The 18,417-nt window shown below is 46.4% G+C and overlaps 1 protein-coding gene across 1 annotated transcript in view; it reads left to right on the top strand.

Annotated features, from left to right (window-relative positions):
* The window catches only part of LOC310860064 (PR domain zinc finger protein 5-like), a gene marked incomplete at its 3' end in the record, with an annotated part of 135,220 nt that overhangs the window by 28,674 nt on the left and 88,129 nt on the right, over positions 1-18,417 (top strand). The window contains 5 exon segments of the mRNA XM_083766826.1: positions 292-460; positions 1,625-1,802; positions 2,874-2,966; positions 4,590-4,711; positions 6,472-6,551. Of these exon segments, the coding sequence (XP_083622952.1) occupies positions 292-460; positions 1,625-1,802; positions 2,874-2,966; positions 4,590-4,711; positions 6,472-6,551 (642 nt within the window).

Here is an 18,417-nt window from a genome sequence, read left to right as displayed (position 1 = left end):
GACTGTGAATGACGCGTTAGTGTCAGGACTGTGAATGACGCGTTAGCGGCAGGACTGTGAATGACGCGTTAGTGGCATGACTGTGAATGACGCGTTAGCGTCAGGACTGTGAATGACGCGTTAGTGGCATGACTGTGAATGACGCGTTAGCGTCAGGACTGTGAATGACGCGTTAGCGTCAGGACTGTGAATGACGCGTTAGTGGCAGAACTGTGAATGACGCGTTAGTGGCAGAACTCCGCTGGCTGGCGAACAATAATAACAACCGCGTCTCTCTGCTGCCCCCCGCAGGACGGAGAGAACATCTTCTACCTGGCGGTGGACGACATCGAGTCGGACACGGAGCTCCTGATTGGCTACCTGGACAGTGACATGGAGGAGGAGGAGGAGTCGGAGGAGGAGGTGGTGGTCAAGGACGAAGACGAGGACAGCAGCGAGGCCAAGCACGTCGTGGAGATGGGTTAGTCGGCCCGCCGTTGATGTCACCGACTAAAACTAACCCAAAACTAAATGAAGACTAATAAGCCATGATGACTAAAACTATGACTAAATAGAGCGTCGCAGTCCCGCCCCCTTTCAGAACGACGAGTGGCCCAGGAAATTAATCCCAATGGTTCCATTTGTACACTCCCAGAGTTAAATTAACAGTGATTTTACAGGATAAATTGGGGTACCAGAGATAGAAATGCCATTAAATCGGGGATCCGTGGCATAATGCGTGTGAAACTGGGGGGTCCTTGAAATTAATGTGTTCCGGAATCACTGCTGGAGCCGTGAAAATCCTCCCTTATCGGGGTCACTGACAAATGTTTTCAAATGGGGGGTCCGTGGCATAATAAATGTTCATTTGGGGGTCCTTGACACGGAAAAGTTTGGGAACCACTGGACAAAAACAATGACTAAAATTGTTGGTCGAACACCTACTATTTGACTAATGTTAAGCAGGTGACCAGTAGATCCAGTAGAACTAACTAAAGGCTAGTCATTTTATGCTTGGTTGCACGGCTGCACGCACTTGTCATGCTCCAAAAATAGATCTACAAGCTCAGTTCATTTTTTTTTCAGTTCAGTTCAGTTACGTTTTATTTTCGGAATGTTAGGCACACAGTACCTATACATCCGTTACAAAGCTCACAGTGGAATGGAATGTTATTCAAAAGGCGAAAGGGCCTTTCTGTGTGGAGTTTGCATGTTCTCCCCGTGTCCCCTAGGGTAGATACCCTCACAAAAACATGCCGTAATCCTGGTCTCTAAACTGCCTCCCCCTGGCCAGCCGGGGCGCCTGATGGAGGGGAAAGGAACTGGTTGGAATAACGTGTTCCTTCCACGCGCTACGACGTCCAACCAGGGAAACTCCCCCCTGTCAGGTGTAAAGGAGCAACTTGGACACTCAGGCATGAAGGAAGCATGAGTTCAAGTCCGTTGCTCTCCCCTTGTCCCCCATATATGGGGGACTAGGTTGGTGGAGGGTGTGTAGAGCCCAGGATCACATTAGATGATTGACACAGGGGTGAAAAATGGGTTACAAAATCGTGGGATAAAATAAATATGTGGCGATGTGATCATTATGATTGTGTGTGTGCGTGCGTGCGTGTGCCCGTGTGCCTGTGCGTTCTCATCACAGAGCTGGTGATCAAGAAGGAGGACCACCCGTGCCTGCTGTGCGAGAGCAGCTTCCCCAGCGAGGACATCCTGGCCGCTCACCTCCAGAGCCTCCACCAGAGGCCCAGCTCCGACGACAAGGAGTTCAAGTGTCGGAACTGTGGCAAGAGATTCCCCATCAAGCAGGCGCTGCAGAGACAGTACGTTACGACATTATAGACACATATACTGTACATGTACAGTAGGGGTGTCAAAATAAATCGATTCGAATTAGAATCGCGATTCCCGTTATGAACGATTCAAAATCGTTTCATAATTTCCAAAAATCGAATTTTAGATTTTATTTCTGGTTAGTTACAGGAGTTTTCACTACATGGTGTTTATAATATGAAATGTAAGCTCACCCTAACCCTCACCCTTACAGTAAACATCATGTCTTCAGTCATTTTCAAGTTAATCACTTCAGTTGGCTGGAGTAGATTGTGATGAAATCCTATGTATTGAATCAAGAATCATTTTGAATAGAGAATAGTTTCGAATCTGGAAAAAAAAATCTTTTGAATAAATAAAAAAATCGTTTTTGGAGAATCGTATAATCGAAAAAATCGATTTTGAATCGAATCGTGACCCCAAGAATCGGAATTGAATCGAATCGTGGGACGCCCAAAGATTCACAGATTTTAGTTTTAGTCATAGTCTTTGGACTGAAACTTAATTTAGTTTTAGTCACATTGTAGTCACCTGGAAATGTCTTAGTGTTAGTCTAGTTTTAGTCGACTAAGTGTCATGAGATTTTAGTCGACTAAATCTACAGGTGATTTAGTCGACTAAATCTACTAAGTCGACTAAAATGTGTTTTGGTGGGTCTTGATGCCGTTTTTACACTTGCTGAAAATTGCGACGCGTTGTGAGCTTGTAGATCGGCTATTTTCAGCATGCAACCAAGAATAAAATGACTTATAGTGGATCTCTTGTCCACTAGTCCCTTCCTAACATTTTAGTCTAGTTTTTATTTGTCGACAAAATTGTCAGTATATTATATATAGTCTTAGTCATCATAGCTTAGTTTTCATTTAGTTTCCATTCGTTTTTGTCAGTGAAAAAAGGTAGTCGACGAACATTTTTCGTCTTAGGTTTAGTCGACGAAACAACACTGCATACAAGACAGTATGACGTTACAACATATAGACAGAGGCCTCGTCGAGACAGTATGTACACCATATACTGTAGATACATGATACATAACCAGGTGTGTTCATCTCTCTCCACAGCGTCCTGCACTGCTCTGAGACTCAGGCTGCTTCAGGGGACTCCAAGGCTCACCAGTGTTCACTGTGTCACAACTCCTTCAGCTCTGAGTCCAGGTACGCACGCACGCACGCACGCACGCACGCACGCACGCACGCACGCACGACATTCTTTCCGTCCCGCGGAAAGTTCCATATTTACTGTTTTATTTCCCCCTCTGAAGGCGAGGTGAAGGGCTGCGTAACAGCTGCGGACACTCGGAAAAATTGAGCACCTGTGTAAAACAATATATATATAAATAAATATATAAATGGTAAATGGTGCATTTACATAGCGCCTTTATCCAAGGCGCTTTACATAGATTGTGCATTACATTCACCCATTCACACACACATTCACACACACACACATTCATACACCGATGGCGGTGGAAACCATGCAAGGCACCAACCAGCACATCAGAAGCTATTAGGGGTTCAGTGTCTTTGCTCAAGGACACTTCGACAGTAACTCTGGGGGAGGAGCCCACAGGGTTCGAACTGGCAACCTTGCGGTTACCATCCGGCCACTCTATACCACTGAGCCACCGCCGCGCATGAACATATATATATATATATATATATATATTCATGTGTGGAGTTTACGCACAACCTGCGCACCGCCGTCGGGTTCCATTGATTATGGTGGCGGCTAGCTTACCGCTGCAGAGCCAATTCCGTCCCCAGTGGCAGTGCAGCCCGGGCCTTATGGGCGTTCCACCCGGGCCTTATGGGCGTTCCACCCGGGCCTTATGGGCGTTCCACCCGGGCCTTATGGGCGTTCCACCCGGGCCTTAAGGGCGTTCCACCCGGGCCTTAAGGGCGTTCCACCCGGGCCTTAAGGGCGTTCCACCCGGGCCTTAAGGGCGTTCCACCCGGGCCTTAAGGGCGTTCCACCCGGGCCTTAAGGGCGTTCCAGCCGGGCCTTATGGGCGTTCCACCCGGGCCTTAAGGGCGTTCCACCCGGGCCTTAAGGGCGTTCCACCCGGGCCTTAAGGGCGTTCCACCCGGGCCTTAAGGGCGTTCCACCCGGGCCTTAAGGGCGTTCCACCCGGGCCTTAAGGGCGTTCCAGCCGGGCCTTATGGGCGTTCCACCAGCACATTTCTTTTAGATTTAGCTCACCTGTTATCACCTGAATGGCCTACTGTAGGTCTTGTCTTCACGGTGGGTTGCTGAACTGGGTGTTTTATCTGCGGTGTGCGTTACAGTAACGGCGTGCATATCATCTTCACCACAGTGTATACGGTGTCTGTCGAGCAGCTTCATTAATTATACCAGTTCACTGAGACTCCTAAGCCAGGTGTAGAGTTCACCTCCGTGGTCCTTAACTGTGTATCGTATCGACAGCTTGACCTATTTCTCATGTGACATAAGTGTGTGTGTGTGTGTGTGCGTGTGCCATTGTGTGTGTGCGTGCGCGCGTGCATGCGTGTTCCGTCATAGTCTGTAAACTCACCTCTTCAGACTCCACCTTAACCCGTAGCAAAGCACTTGCACTGTAGCCTCGACGACCTTGCAGGCATATGATGCAAACGCTAAAATATGTCATTTAGAAACCTAGATGACTATTGCTAGTATGCATTTGATGTAGTACCATGTTGTTGTTCTTGCTCAATCTGTAATTATTGAGAGCTAAATTCCTGAATTCTAAAGTGTGCGTGCACGTGACTGTGTGTGTGTGTGTGTGTGTGTGTGCACAGCTTCGAGCAACACAAGGAGGCGTGCCGGGGAGACGCGCGGTTCATCTGCAAAGCGGAGAGCTGTGGGAAGAGGTTCAAGAGTAAAGACGCCCTGAGGAAGCACAAGGAGAACGTCCACACAGGTTGGTCCGTTTGTAGCCTGGCCCTGCCAGCGTGCTTTCTGGTCTAGAGGGGGCGGGTAGGGTAGCCTGGCCCAGCCAGCGTGCTCTCTGGTCTAGAGGGGCGGGTAGGGTAGCCTGGCCCAGCCAGCGTGCTTTCTGGTCTAGAGGGGCGGGTAGGGTAGCCTGGCCCCAGCCAGCGTGCTCTCTGGTCTAGAGGGGTGGGTAGGGTAGCCTGGCCCAGCCAGCATGCTCTCTGGTCTAGAGGGGCGGGTAGCCTGGCCCAGCCAGCGTGCTTCATGGTCTATTCCACCTGTTATATTCCAATGTTATTGGTTCACTGATCTCACCAAATATCGCGAAGCGAAAATCGCCTGTAGATAACGTGAGCATCGTATATATTGTCAAGTCTTCAGAAGCGTTCATCTTGTAACCGCAATAGCCGTAGAGACGGTTTTATATTGAGCCCCTAACATATCGTCACTTTGCTCAATCCACCTCAATCTGAGCCTCAAAAAGTTAACCCATTCTGAACGGGAACCCGTTCTGGTGTCAGCATCATGTCATGCTTTAGCTATTGAAAAATAGCAGATCTACAAGCTCATAGCGCGCCAACCGAGTGGCGCGCTACGAGCTTGTAGGTCTGCTATTGGAGTGTTGTAACATTGACACTACCACCATGGGAATGTTTCCATTCCTTGCCCCACAAAACAAAACGAAGACACCTTTTATTTTATTTTAATTGTCGCGTAAAACTCCCACGGGTTTTACTCGCTCTCCTCCCCAGTGGGCGGGCGGGCGGGCGGGCGGGCGGGCGCGGTCACACGGTCGCCCGCGGCAACAAAACGAGAAGAAAAAAAGTAGTGTGATATTTATGGCGTGGTGTAATGTGGGTGTAACGTGTCTTCGCTGCGTCTAGAATGTCGCGGGGGATTATTTTGTCTTGTAAAAATGCAACGATATACTTTCACTGTGACATTTGGGACCTGAGGACGATTCTACAAAATGTCTTTCTAAATCATGACAGTTTTCTGAAAATAACTCATGTTTTTCATGTCAAGGACCCCCAGAATTATATGTATTTGGTCGCCGGACCCCCCATCTGAAAACATGTTGTTCCAGGGACATCCCCAGAAGCAAAGATTTGAGTTAAAAACGTTCGCTCTGAAATAAATATAAGATTTGCACTACATTTTCCATGATTATTAAAAAATGGCAGCTCGTGAGCTTGTAGATCTGCTATTTTTCAATAGCTAAAGCATAACATAATGCTTGAAACACCAACAGGGGTTCCCGCCCTGAATGGATGAAGCCATTACGACCGGCAAAGCATCTGTGTCCCTTTTAACCACTTTAACCAATTATTTTACACGAGCTTGTAGATCTGCTATTTTTTGAAAAAATCATGAAAACGTGTACAAGTCTTTGAATATAGTCTTTCACAGCAAACGCTTTTAACTCATATCTTTGCTCCTGGGGGGGGGGGGGGGGGGGTGGGGGGGGGGGGGGGGGGTCCCTGGAACAACATATTTTCAGATGTGGGTCCGAGGCCAAATACATATGATTCTAGTTGTCCTTTTCAGAAAACTGTCATGATTTAGAAGACATTTGTAGAATCTGGTCTAAATGGGTTAAGGTTCATTGTGACGATGATCTCCCTCCTTCCTTCCTTCCTTCCTTCCTTCCTTCCTTCCTTCCTTCCTTCCTTCCTACCTTCCTTCCTTCCTTCCTACCTTCCTTCCTTCCTTCCTTCCTTCCTTCCTTCCTTTCCTGCTTCCTTACAGGAAGTCCCAGGAGGAAGCTCACATGCACCATATGCAACAGGAGGTGCAGTTCCTCGCTCAACCTCCAGGAGCACCGGAAGGTATTTCTATATTATGTTTTAAGTTGTCTGGTCATATTATCCCCCCCCCCCCCCCCCCGTGCAAACCTCGTTCACAGAGCCTCAGGGAGGCAAAGGGAAATGTCACTTTGATTTATGCGTCCCCTTTGTTCAACTGTAAAAAAAACAATTTGTAGGACAATTAAGCGTCAACTAAAATGACCTGACCGTGACAACAGCCCTATTCACCTCGCCTCTGCTTTTCACTCTGACACAAAGACCCCACGGCTCAGGGTGTCTGCCTGTCACCGATACCACACCATCCCATAGGCGTTGGGTTGCGTGCTGCCAACCTCTCTCTCTCTCTCTCTCTGTCTCTCTCTCTCTCTCTCTCTCTCTCTCTCTCTCTCTCTCTCTCTCTCTCTCTCTCTCTCTCTCTCTCTGGTTTCTAACCCATTCAGATCTGAGGACGATTCTACAAATGTCTTCTAAATCCTGACGGTTTTCTGAAAAACCTCATGTTTCTGTCAGTCGTTCTCAAACATTTTCATGTCATGGAAATTATCTGTATTTGGCCGACCGACCCCCCCCATCTGAAAATATGTTGTTCCAGGGAAGCAAAGATATGAGTTGAAAACGCTCTGAAAGAATATTCAAAGATATCGACTACATTTTCACGATTTTTCAAAAAATAGCAGACCTATGAGTGCCGCGCTACGAGCTTGTAGGTCTGCTATTTTTCAATAGCTAAAGCATAACATGATGCTAACACCAAAATGGGTTCCCGTTCAGAATGGGCTAATTATGTCTCTCTCTCTCTCTCTCTCTCTCTCTCTCTCTCTCTCTGTCCTTCCTTCGACAATCAGATATCAGATGCGTGCCGTTGTATTCGGTTCCCGTAACCCGGCCTAACCTCGTAATCTCACTCGCTCGACCTCATCATGCCTGACTTATATAGACCACCGAATAGTCGATCTGCCAAAAAAAAAAAAAGAAGGTGTTCTTTTGTGAGCTTGTAGGCTACTGTAGATTGCCTTATGTTCTGGCACGCAACACCAGCGATCACCACCAACCAACCAACCAACAAGCTCAGTGTCCTTGTTGTGTTTAGAGTGTCCGCCCGGGACACCGGGAGGTCGCGGGTTCGATACCCCGGTCGGGTCATAGTACCAGAGACTCTGAAAAATGGGACCCAGTGCCTCCCTGCTTGGCACTCAGCATTAAGGGTTGGACTGGAGGTTTAAGTCAACATACTAGTGTCATCATCATCATCATTTTTCGACCGCGGTCGAGATCATGGATTAAACAATGCCACGCCAGACTTCCCGGTCCTTCATTGCCATCATCCCCAGTTCCTGCTTACTGATGCATGTGTCCCTATCGATGACATCATGTGTCCCTATCGATGACATCATGTGTCCCTATCGATGACATCAGGGAACCACAGTTTTCTACCTCTGGTCTGCTTTGAGGCAGGACTCCAGAGGAGAAGGGAAGAGATAACCTCATTGTCAGCGCTGTAGCAGTGGCTACAACTAGTGTCATAATAACCTGGCCTCACCAGGCTTTCCACCGCCTCGGAGGAAAGCCTGGTCTCTGTTTCAAAAGTCCGTATGATCCGGGCTGGGGCCGGATGATGTGGTTACGTCATGTTGTAGTATTGTTTTGTAGTCATCAGGATGATATCGTTACGTCATGTTGTAGTATTGTTTTGTAGTCATCAGGATGATATCGTTACGTCATGTTGTAGTATTGTTTTGTAGTCATCAGGATGATATCGTTACGTCATGTTGTAGTATTGTTTTGTAGTCATCAGGATGATATCGTTACGTCATGTTGTAGTATTGTTTTGTAGTCATCAGGATGATATCGTTACATCATGTTGTAGTATTGTTTTGTAGTCATCAGGATGATATCGTTACGTCATGTTGTAGTATTGTTTTGTAGTCATCAGGATGATATCGTTACGTCATGTTGTAGTATTGTTTTGTAGTCATCAGGATGATATCGTTACGTCATGTTGTAGTATTGATTTGTAGTCATCAGGATGATATCGTTACGTCATGTTGTAGTATTGTTTTGTAGTCATCAGGATGATATCGTTACGTCATGTTGTAGTATTGTTTTGTAGTCATCAGGAAGATATCGTTACGTCATGTTGTAGTATTGTTTTGTAGTCATCAGGATGATATCGTTACGTCATGTTGTAGTATTGTTTTGTAGTCATCAGGATGATATCGTTACGTCATGTTGTAGTATTGTTTTGTAGTCATCAGGATGATATCGTTACGTCATGTTGTAGTATTGTTTTGTAGTCATCAGGATGATATCGTTACGTCATGTTGTAGTCATTGTTTTGTAGTCATCAGGATGATATCGTTACGTCATGTTGTAGTCATTGTTTTGTAGTCATCAGGATGATATCGTTACGTCATGTTGCAGTATTGTTTTGTAGTCACCAGGATGATATCGTTACGTCATGTTGTAGAAATTGTTTTGTAGTCATCAGGATGATATCGTTACGTCATGTTGTAGTCATTGTTTTGTAGTCATCAGGATGATATCGTTACGTCATGTTGTAGAAATTGTTTTGTAGTCATCAGGATGATATCGTTACGTCATGTTGTAGTATTGTTTTGTAGTCATCAGGATGATATCGTTACGTCATGTTGTAGTATTGTTTTGTAGTCACCAGGATGATATCGTTACGTCATGTTGTGGTATTGTTTTGTAGTCGTCAGGATGATATCGTTACGTCATGTTGTAGTATTGTTTTGTAGTCATCAGGATGATATCGTTACGTCATGTTGTAGTATTGTTTTGTAGTCATCAGGATGATATAGTTACGTCATGTTGTAGTATTGTTTTGTAGTCATCAGGATGATATCGTTACGTCATGTTGTAGTATTGTTTTGTAGTCATCAGGATGATATCGTTACATCATGTTGTAGTATTGTTTTGTAGTCATCAGGATGATATCGTTACGTCATGTTGTAGTATTGTTTTGTAGTCATCAGGATGATATCGTTACGTCATGTTGTAGTATTGTTTTGTAGTCATCAGGATGATATCGTTACGTCATGTTGTAGTATTGTTTTGTAGTCATCAGGATGATATCGTTACGTCATGTTGTGGTATTGTTTTGTAGTCATCAGGATGATATCGTTACGTCATGTTGTAGTATTGTTTTGTAGTCATCAGGATGATATCGTTACGTCATGTTGTGGTATTGTTTTGTAGTCATCAGGATGATATCGTTACGTCATGTTGTAGTATTGTTTTGTAGTCATCAGGATGATATCGTTACGTCATGTTGTAGTATTGTTTTGTAGTCATCAGGATGATATCGTTACGTCATGTTGTAGTATTGTTTTGTAGTCATCAGGATGATATCGTTACGTCATGTTGTGGCATTGTTCTGTAGTCATCAGGATGATATCGTTACGTCATGTTGTAGAAATTGTTTTGTAGTCATCAGGATGATATCGTTACGTCATGTTGTGGTATTGTTTTGTAGTCATCAGGAAGATATCGTTATGTCATGTTGTAGTATTGTTTTGTAGTCAACAGGATGATGTGGTTACGTCATGTTGTAGTGTTGTTTTGTAGTTGCCAGACAGGACGAACAGGCGGCGACAACTTCCTTTTCCCTCTCAATAAAAGCTCTCGCTTACGAGAGCTTTTATTGCTTTAATTCAAACAGGAAGCAACAAACAGCTTCCTGTTCGTTGCCTACAACATGACGTAAGCATACATCATCCGGCTCCAGCCTGGATCATATACCGAAATGAAATGTTGCCCAGGCTAGTGTCATACTAGTGTCAACTAGTCTCATGTCATGTACTATAGTGTCATGTCCACTAGTGTACATCATGTCCAGTCACTGGTGTATACGTGTACTTGAAACATGAGACCACAGGCTCCTGGCCCCTAGGGGCCACAGCGCTCCGCGACGGTTTACTTCCTTACACCGGCGATCAGCCCCGAGTATAAATCAGGCGAAATAAATCCGTCGACCCCGCACCCCCCCCTCCCCCCACCCCCCCCTCCTCCTCCTCCCCCGTTTCCACTCGTCTCGTTTCCCATCGCAGCGGGACAGTGTGTCTTTACGTTAACAGCCTTGTTGCAGATCGCAGCGCGTCGTGCGTGTGTGTGTGTGTGTGTGTGTGTGTGTGTGTGTGTGCGCGTGCGTGTTAGCGACACAGAGGGGACGCGAGGAGGCTCAGGGTTTTTCGTTTCACTAGCCTCATCCCCGCAGGCCTCGTGAAACCCTAGAGCCGTCGGGCCAGGCCGAGCCGAGACGGGCCGGGCCGGGCCGGGGCAGACAATAAGGATCTCATCCTGGCGTCTCTGGGTTCCTCCTCGTCTCCTCGCGACTGGAATCTTTATTCTTTTTCACAGTTTCTTCTTTCCCGAGGAATAACAAGGGCTCGTTAAGCCATTCTGAACGGGAACCCCTTTTGGTGTTATAGCATCATGTTATGCTTTAGCTATTGAAAAATAGCAGATCTACAAGCTCATAGCGCGCCACCGAGTGGCGCGCTATGAACTTGTAGGTCTGCTATTTTTTTGAAAAGTCGTGAAAATGTGCCTCAAATCTTTGAATATATTATTTTAGAGCGAACGTTTTTTAACTAAAATCTTTGCTTCTGGGTTGGGGTCCCTGGAACAACATATATTCAGATGGGGGTCAGTGGCCAATTACATATAATTTTTGGCGTACTTGACATGAAATATGGAGCACCACTGATACAAAAACATGAGGTATTTCAGAAAACTGTCGGAATGTAGAAGATGTTTTAGGCCTAAATGGGTTAAAATACCACAGCGCTATGCACCCCGAGCCCCATTAGACTGGACCTGTGGACTGTGGGATAGGGTTGGGATGCGTCAGCATTTTTAACGACTTCGGTTCTTTTATAGATAGATTTTTCAAATCTATATCATTTTTTCCTTCATTAAAATTCATGATAAACACAAATTCAATCGTACAGTATTGCATAGACATTCTTCCATCCATCCATCCATCTTCAACCGCTTATCCGTAGTCGGGTCGCGGGGGCAACAGCTCCACCAGACTGAAGCAGTTCTAGAACCGACGTTATTTTGGTTGAGAAGGGGGGGGGGGGGGGGGGGGGGGGCTGAGAGTGTCCATTTGTACTCTCACTCACACAGGGACGTGCACACACAGACATCAAAGGGGGCTGAAGCCCCTGCCCCTTTTACCCGTCTGTAAAACAACTGCCCTTTTACCCGTCTGTAAAACAACTGCCCTTTTACCCGTCTGTAAAACAACTGCCCTTTTACCCGTCTGTAAAACAACTGCCCTTTTACCCGTCTGTAAAACAACTGCCCCTTTTACCCGTCTGTAAAACAACTGCCCTTTTACCCGTCTGTAAAACAACTGCCCTTTTACCCGTCTGTAAAACAACTGCCCTTTTACCCGTCTGTAAAACAACTGCCCCTTTTACCCGTCTGTAAAACAACTGCCCTTTTACCCGTCTGTAAAACAACTGCCCTTTTACCCGTCTGTAAAACAACTGCCCCTTTTACCCGTCTGTAAAACAACTGCCCCTTTTACCCGTCTGTAAAACAACTGCCCTTTTACCCGTCTGTAAAACAACTGCCCTTTTACCCGTCTGTAAAACAACTGCCCTTTTACCCGTCTGTAAAACAACTGCCCCTTTTACCCGTCTGTAAAACAACTGCCCTTTTACCCGTCTGTAAAACAACTGCCCTTTTACCCGTCTGTAAAACAACTGCCCTTTTACCCGTCTGTAAAACAACTGCCCCTTTTACCCGTCTGTAAAACAACTGCCCTTTTACCCGTCTGTAAAACAACTGCCCTTTTACCCGTCTGTAAAACAACTGCCCCTTTTACCCGTCTGTAAAACAACTGCCCCTTTTACCCGTCTGTAAAACAACTGCCCTTTTACCCGTCTGTAAAACAACTGCCCTTTTACCCGTCTGTAAAACAACTGCCCTTTCACCCGTATGTAAAACAACTGCCCTTTTACCCGTATGTAAAACAACTGCCCTTTCACCCGTATGTAAAACAACTGCCCCTTTTACCCGTCTGTAAAACAACTGCCCCTTTTACCCGTCTGTAAAACAACTGCCCTTTTACCCGTCTGTAAAACAACTGCCCTTTTACCCGTCTGTAAAACAACTGCCCTTTCACCCGTATGTAAAACAACTGCCCTTTTACCCGTCTGTAAAACAACTGCACTTTTACCCGTCTGTAAAACAACTGCCCTTTTACCCGTCTGTAAAACAACTGCCCTTTTACCCGTCTGTAAAACAACTGCCCTTTTACCCGTCTGTATAACAACTGCCCTTATACCCGTCTGTAAAACAACTGCCCTTTTTACCCGTCTGTAAAACAACTGCCCTTTTTACCCGTCTGTAAAACAACTGCCCTTTTACCCGTCTGTAAAACAACTGCCCTTTTTACCCGTCTGTAAAACAACTGCCCTCTCCAGACCACGAATGCAGCGTTTACTATGGCAAAAGAAATGCACATGCCCCTCCTCATCCTTTCCATGCCAGGCCAGAAGGAATGCCGCATTCAGGAGAATCGCTTCTTTTTTTTCTCTCCTCAACTTGACCACAGTATATTTTGCGGCAAACAAATTTGTTTATAAATCCATGTCGTTACACACCTGCATCTACACTAGCTAAAGAGTGCTGGGTTGCGCCCCGAAAATAGCAGATCTACAAGCTCACAACGCGTCGCGCTGCGACGCGTTGTGATCTTGTAGATCAGCTATTTTCCTGCTATTTTTGTCCAAAAGTGCCCCTGCCCCTCTAACACTCTCTGCACGTCTCTGCTGACTCTCAGAGTTATTGTGGGACTTTGAAATAAATAAAAAAAAACGGTTTGAGAACCACCTCCGGCATTACGTACGGCGCCCAGAGGCGATGGAAGTGATTGGTTGGATCCTTCCTGGGGTTGCGGACCCCAACGCTGCGGGGAAGAAGAAGAAGAGGAAGAGGCTCCCATACGTCAGCGCGGCAGCGAGCCGTCACCTCCCCGGACAGTGTTGGTGATAGAGAGGCTCGTTCGCCGTCCCGTTTGGACCCATTTGGCCCGTTATTTACGAGGCAGAGCCCGGCCCGGGCCGGGGCGTTTGGATTTCCGATCCCTCGCGTCAACAATCCATCCACTGACTACTGGATGGTTCCATTCCCTCTAGTGTATCCATTACAGCTCGGTCTGATAGCTCAGCAGAACACCACTTCTCACAGGGAGGCAGTTTTAGAGTCCATGGTCACTAGCCCATTTTGGGGCGGGAACCAGTTTTGGTGTTAGCATCATGTCATGCTTTAGCTATTGAAAAAATAGCAGATCTACAAGCTCATAGCGCGCCACCGAGTGGCGCGCTACGAGCTTGTAGGTCTGCTATTTTTTGAAAAATCGAAGAACGTCTGACATAGAAACGTAGCTTTTTCAGAAAGCTGTCGGGATGTAGAAGACATTCTTAGAATCTGATCTCAGGTCAGAATGGGCTAGGGTATGTAACTATTAGGTTACCTAACCCTAGAAGAAACAGTGGAGAACATGCAAACTCCTGTGGAGTTGTTTATTGAGTCAACCCAGTCATACTCCAACATCATTCAGTTTCACACTGACCCCATCCCCCAGAGGGACAGAGTCCAACATCATTCAGTTTCACACTGACCCCATCCCCCAGAGGGACATAGTCACACTGACCCCATCCCCCAGAGGGACAGAGTCCAACATCATTCAGTTTCACACTGACCCCATCCCCCAGAGGGACAGAGTCACACTGACCCCATCCCCCAGAGGGACAGAGTCACACTGACCCCATCCCCCAGAGGGACAGAGTCACACTGACCCCATCCCCCAGAGGGACAGAGTCACACTGACCCCATCCCCCAGAGGGACAGAGTCCAACATCATTCAGTTTCACACTAACCCCATCCCCCAGAGGGACAGAGTCCAAAGTCATTCAGTTTCACACTAACCCCATCCCCCAGAGGGACATAGTCCAAAGTCATTCAGTTTCACACTAACCCCATCCCCCAGAGGGACAGAGTCACACTAACCCCATCCCCCAGAGGGACATAGTCCAAAGTCATTCAGTTTCACACTAACCCCATCCCCCAGAGGGACAGATTCACACTAACCCCATCCCCCAGAGGGACAGAGTCCAACATCATTCGGTTTCACACTGACCCCATCCCCCAGAGGGACAGAGTCCAACATCATTCAGTTTCACACTAACCCCATCCCCCAGAGGGACAGAGTCACACTAACCCCATCCCCCAGAGGGACATAGTCCAAAGTCATTCAGTTTCACACTAACCCCATCCCCCAGAGGGACAGATTCACACTAACCCCATCCCCCAGAGGGACAGAGTCCAACATCATTCGGTTTCACACTGACCCCATCCCCCAGAGGGACATAGTCCAAAGTCATTCAGTTTCACACTAACCCCATCCCCCAGAGGGACAGATTCACACTAACCCCATCCCCCAGAGGGACAGAGTCCAACATCATTCGGTTTCACACTGACCCCATCCCCCAGAGGGACAGAGTCCAACATCATTCGGTTTCACACTGACCCCATCCCCCAGAGGGACAGAGTCCAACATCATTCGGTTTCACACTGACCCCATCCCCCAGAAATTCGCATATTTTATTGTAAATCCCAAATTCCAATTAATGGAACCGGGCGCTAAAGCAGGACAGGCGTTCATGGACTTTTCATATTATTAGTCAAATGACTGTACAGGCACTTCAGTTCCTCTCTATGAAGCCCATGTCTTTATAACGCATTATATAATCTGCTTCTAACGTTATAAGTGCTTTTAGGCTCCATATATGGCCAATACGGAATTCATTCCATATGTTGATCTGACCTCATCAAACCCTGTACACTCAAGCTCCATGTATGAGATGAGATCCAAAATGTAAGCACGCACATCTCAGAAAAAAGTTGAGGGTGCTGAACAAAAAAATATAAATACAGAAAGAAGGTATGACGTCCGCACGCCGTTCTGAAGCTCCCCGTATAGTATGTATTAGAGATGGGATTCAATCGATCTCATCAAACCCCGATCCTGACCGGGCCCGCGAAAGATTACCTGATAATTAGAAAATAAAACATACTTTCATTACCATAATGGGTGGACTAAAACCGCTTTGCTTTTTATTTTGAAGCCCACGTGTATTCTCACACTGCAATCTGCACGTCAACCGTGCACGTGCATTGCGTGCGATTGAGAACCTGTCTTCCTTCCTTCACCCCCCTTATATGTGGCTTTTTGGATTTATTGGTGACAACGGCGTCGTTGAATGTAAATAGCCATGAAGCCCAGCTAAGCATGCAGCTCCACAACACGGTAGGCGCATGATTACCAAACATACTCGCAGGAGGACAAGTTTAAATCCCATTATGCTTTATTGCTTTATTTTACCCGCTTTAACCCGCCTCGCCAATAAAGTTAACTTAAAATATGTGTAAGGCGGTGTTGCGCCCCGAATGTGACATGCTTCTGAAGTTCAGAACGGTTGGGCGATGCGCCGTGAGCTTGTGGATCGTCTGTTTTGGGCACGCGAGTCGACACCGTTGTTGAACCACAAAGTAAATCTGTACCACAAAGTAAATCCGTGTCCCCCTAGGGTAGGTACCCTCACAAAAAACATGCAGTAATCCTGGTCACTATACTGCCTCCCCCTGGCCAGCCGGGGCGCCTGATGGAGGGGAAAGGAACTGGTTGGAATAACGTGTTCCTTCCACGCGCTATACGTCCAACCAGGGAAACTCCCCCCCTGTCAGGTGTAAAGGAGCAACTTGGACACTCGGGCATGAAGGAAGCATGAGTTCAAGTCCGTTGCTCTCCCCTTGTCCCCCATATATGGGGACTAGGTTGGTGGAGGGTGTGTAGAGCCCAGGATCACATTAGATGATTGACACAGGGGTGGAAAATGGGTTACAACATCGTGGGATAAAAAAATATATTTAAACAAAGTAAATCTGGCAGAACGTGCACACATCAATGCCTGCCAGGCTGCCAAGTCTCAACAATATCAACACTGGTTGGCTCGTTATTGTGTTTTCAGAACGTTGTTGTTTAACCCATTCTGAACGGGCACCCATTTTGGTGTTAGCATCATGTTATGCTTTAGCTATTGAAAAATAGCAGATCTACAAGCTCATATCGCGCCACCGAGTGGCGCGATACGAGCTTGTAGGTCTGCTATTTTTTGAAAAATCGAAGAGCGACTGACATTTTTTTAATCTGATCTCAGGTCAGAATGGGTTAATCAGACCAGTGTGTGTCCGGCGGAAACCTCGTATGAATATGATCTCAGGTCAGAATGGGTTAACGGTTGTGAGTGACTCAACAGTGCTCATCTCACGCTGATAGCGCAGCGTGCCATGTGGGTTGTGAAAGTGGCACCATCAGGGTCCTCCATGGAAGAACAACTATTAAAAGAGCTACCTCTAATGTTCTCATTCTTTTCAATAAAATGCTAGTATTTACATGACTTGTAACTTAAACAAAAACATAGTTTTTAACTGGGAAAGGAAACGTCTCGGTTCCATTCAGTCCTCACAGCTAGAAGGTCCTGGTTCCATTCAGTCTTTCTCCTCACAGTGTGGGCGCTGGGGGCGTGTTCTCTCCTCTGAATAATAACCTGAAATACTATTAAACACACTTTTAGTGACAAAAGAGGAAATTCTGCCCCAAAGTTTAATTTTTGATCACTTTTGTTGCCATGCTTTCACCTGCCAGGGGTTTTGTGAAGAATACAGCCCAGATAGGTCATCTCTACAGATTACTGTGTCATCAACTGTGAACTTTAAATCATTTACATTTATGTTACTGAGGGAATGTTTGGAGCCAAGGAATAAAGGATTCTGTTTAAACAAGTGTTGATCTTTGCTTCGGGGGCGACAACAATTTAGGAAACGCCAACGTGGACTATACACAAAGCAAGCCATAGCTTGTTTCCATTGTGGTCCACCTAACTACTGACGTTACGGTACAGAAAAATACTACGCTTTACTATCAAGTTTCAAATGACAGGTGCCAATCAGGTTGATTGACGTCATTTAGCTGTTGTACATTATGAAATCATGTAATGACATCACAACATGTAGTTTCCCTATACATTAAAATGCTCATTAAACAAAGCGTCATTCCGCGATTAATTTACCTCTAACGACGCCAGATTGACTGGAGCTGCTGCTGTGAAATGGTTCACTGGACGATACATCTGGAAGAAGAACATAGGAAGGACCGGTCTGCTGTTGTGGTGGTGGTCGGACACGAGATCTACTGCTTTGGAGGAGAAACCAACCAGAGGTTAAGAGATCACATTGAAGTACAAGTCTTCAACACAGTGTCTTTACGCTGGCAGAAGTTGACCCCAGAGACCCCTGTAATAAGAAGTCACCTTGAGGTTCCCTCCAGCCGTGAGGACCACACAGCTGTACTGATTGAGAATACGGTCTACCTCTGGGGAGGTTATCCTTACTGCAATGTTCTTTATGCATTTGATGTCGACGCCCACAGATGGTTCAAACCACAGGTTTCTGGAACCGTTCCAAAGGGGAGGAGGAACCACTCAGCCTGTGTTTTGGGGAAGGACATGTTTATTTATGGAGGACTGGAATACACTAAAGCCATCTACAAGTTGGACACCACCACAATGGTCTGGACTTTAATTACCACCAGAGGAACTCCACCTCCTGTTTCATGCGGTCACTCTGCTACCATCATCGGGACAAAGATGATTGTGTTTGGAGGCTATGGGGGTCAGTTCTACACCATCAGAGTGTTTGAAACAGAGACCAACCTCTGGATGGACACACCTTCTGCACAGCTTCTTCCAGAAGCACGCATTCAACATTCAGCCTTTACCTACAATGG

The sequence above is a fragment of the Protomyctophum parallelum genome (assembly GCF_964188405.1).
Source record: "Protomyctophum parallelum genome assembly, chromosome: 6".
Classification (NCBI taxonomy): domain Eukaryota; kingdom Metazoa; phylum Chordata; class Actinopteri; order Myctophiformes; family Myctophidae; genus Protomyctophum; species Protomyctophum parallelum.
The sequence above is the reverse complement of the archived record's forward strand: the minus strand, read 5'-3'. Positions and strand labels throughout refer to the sequence as shown.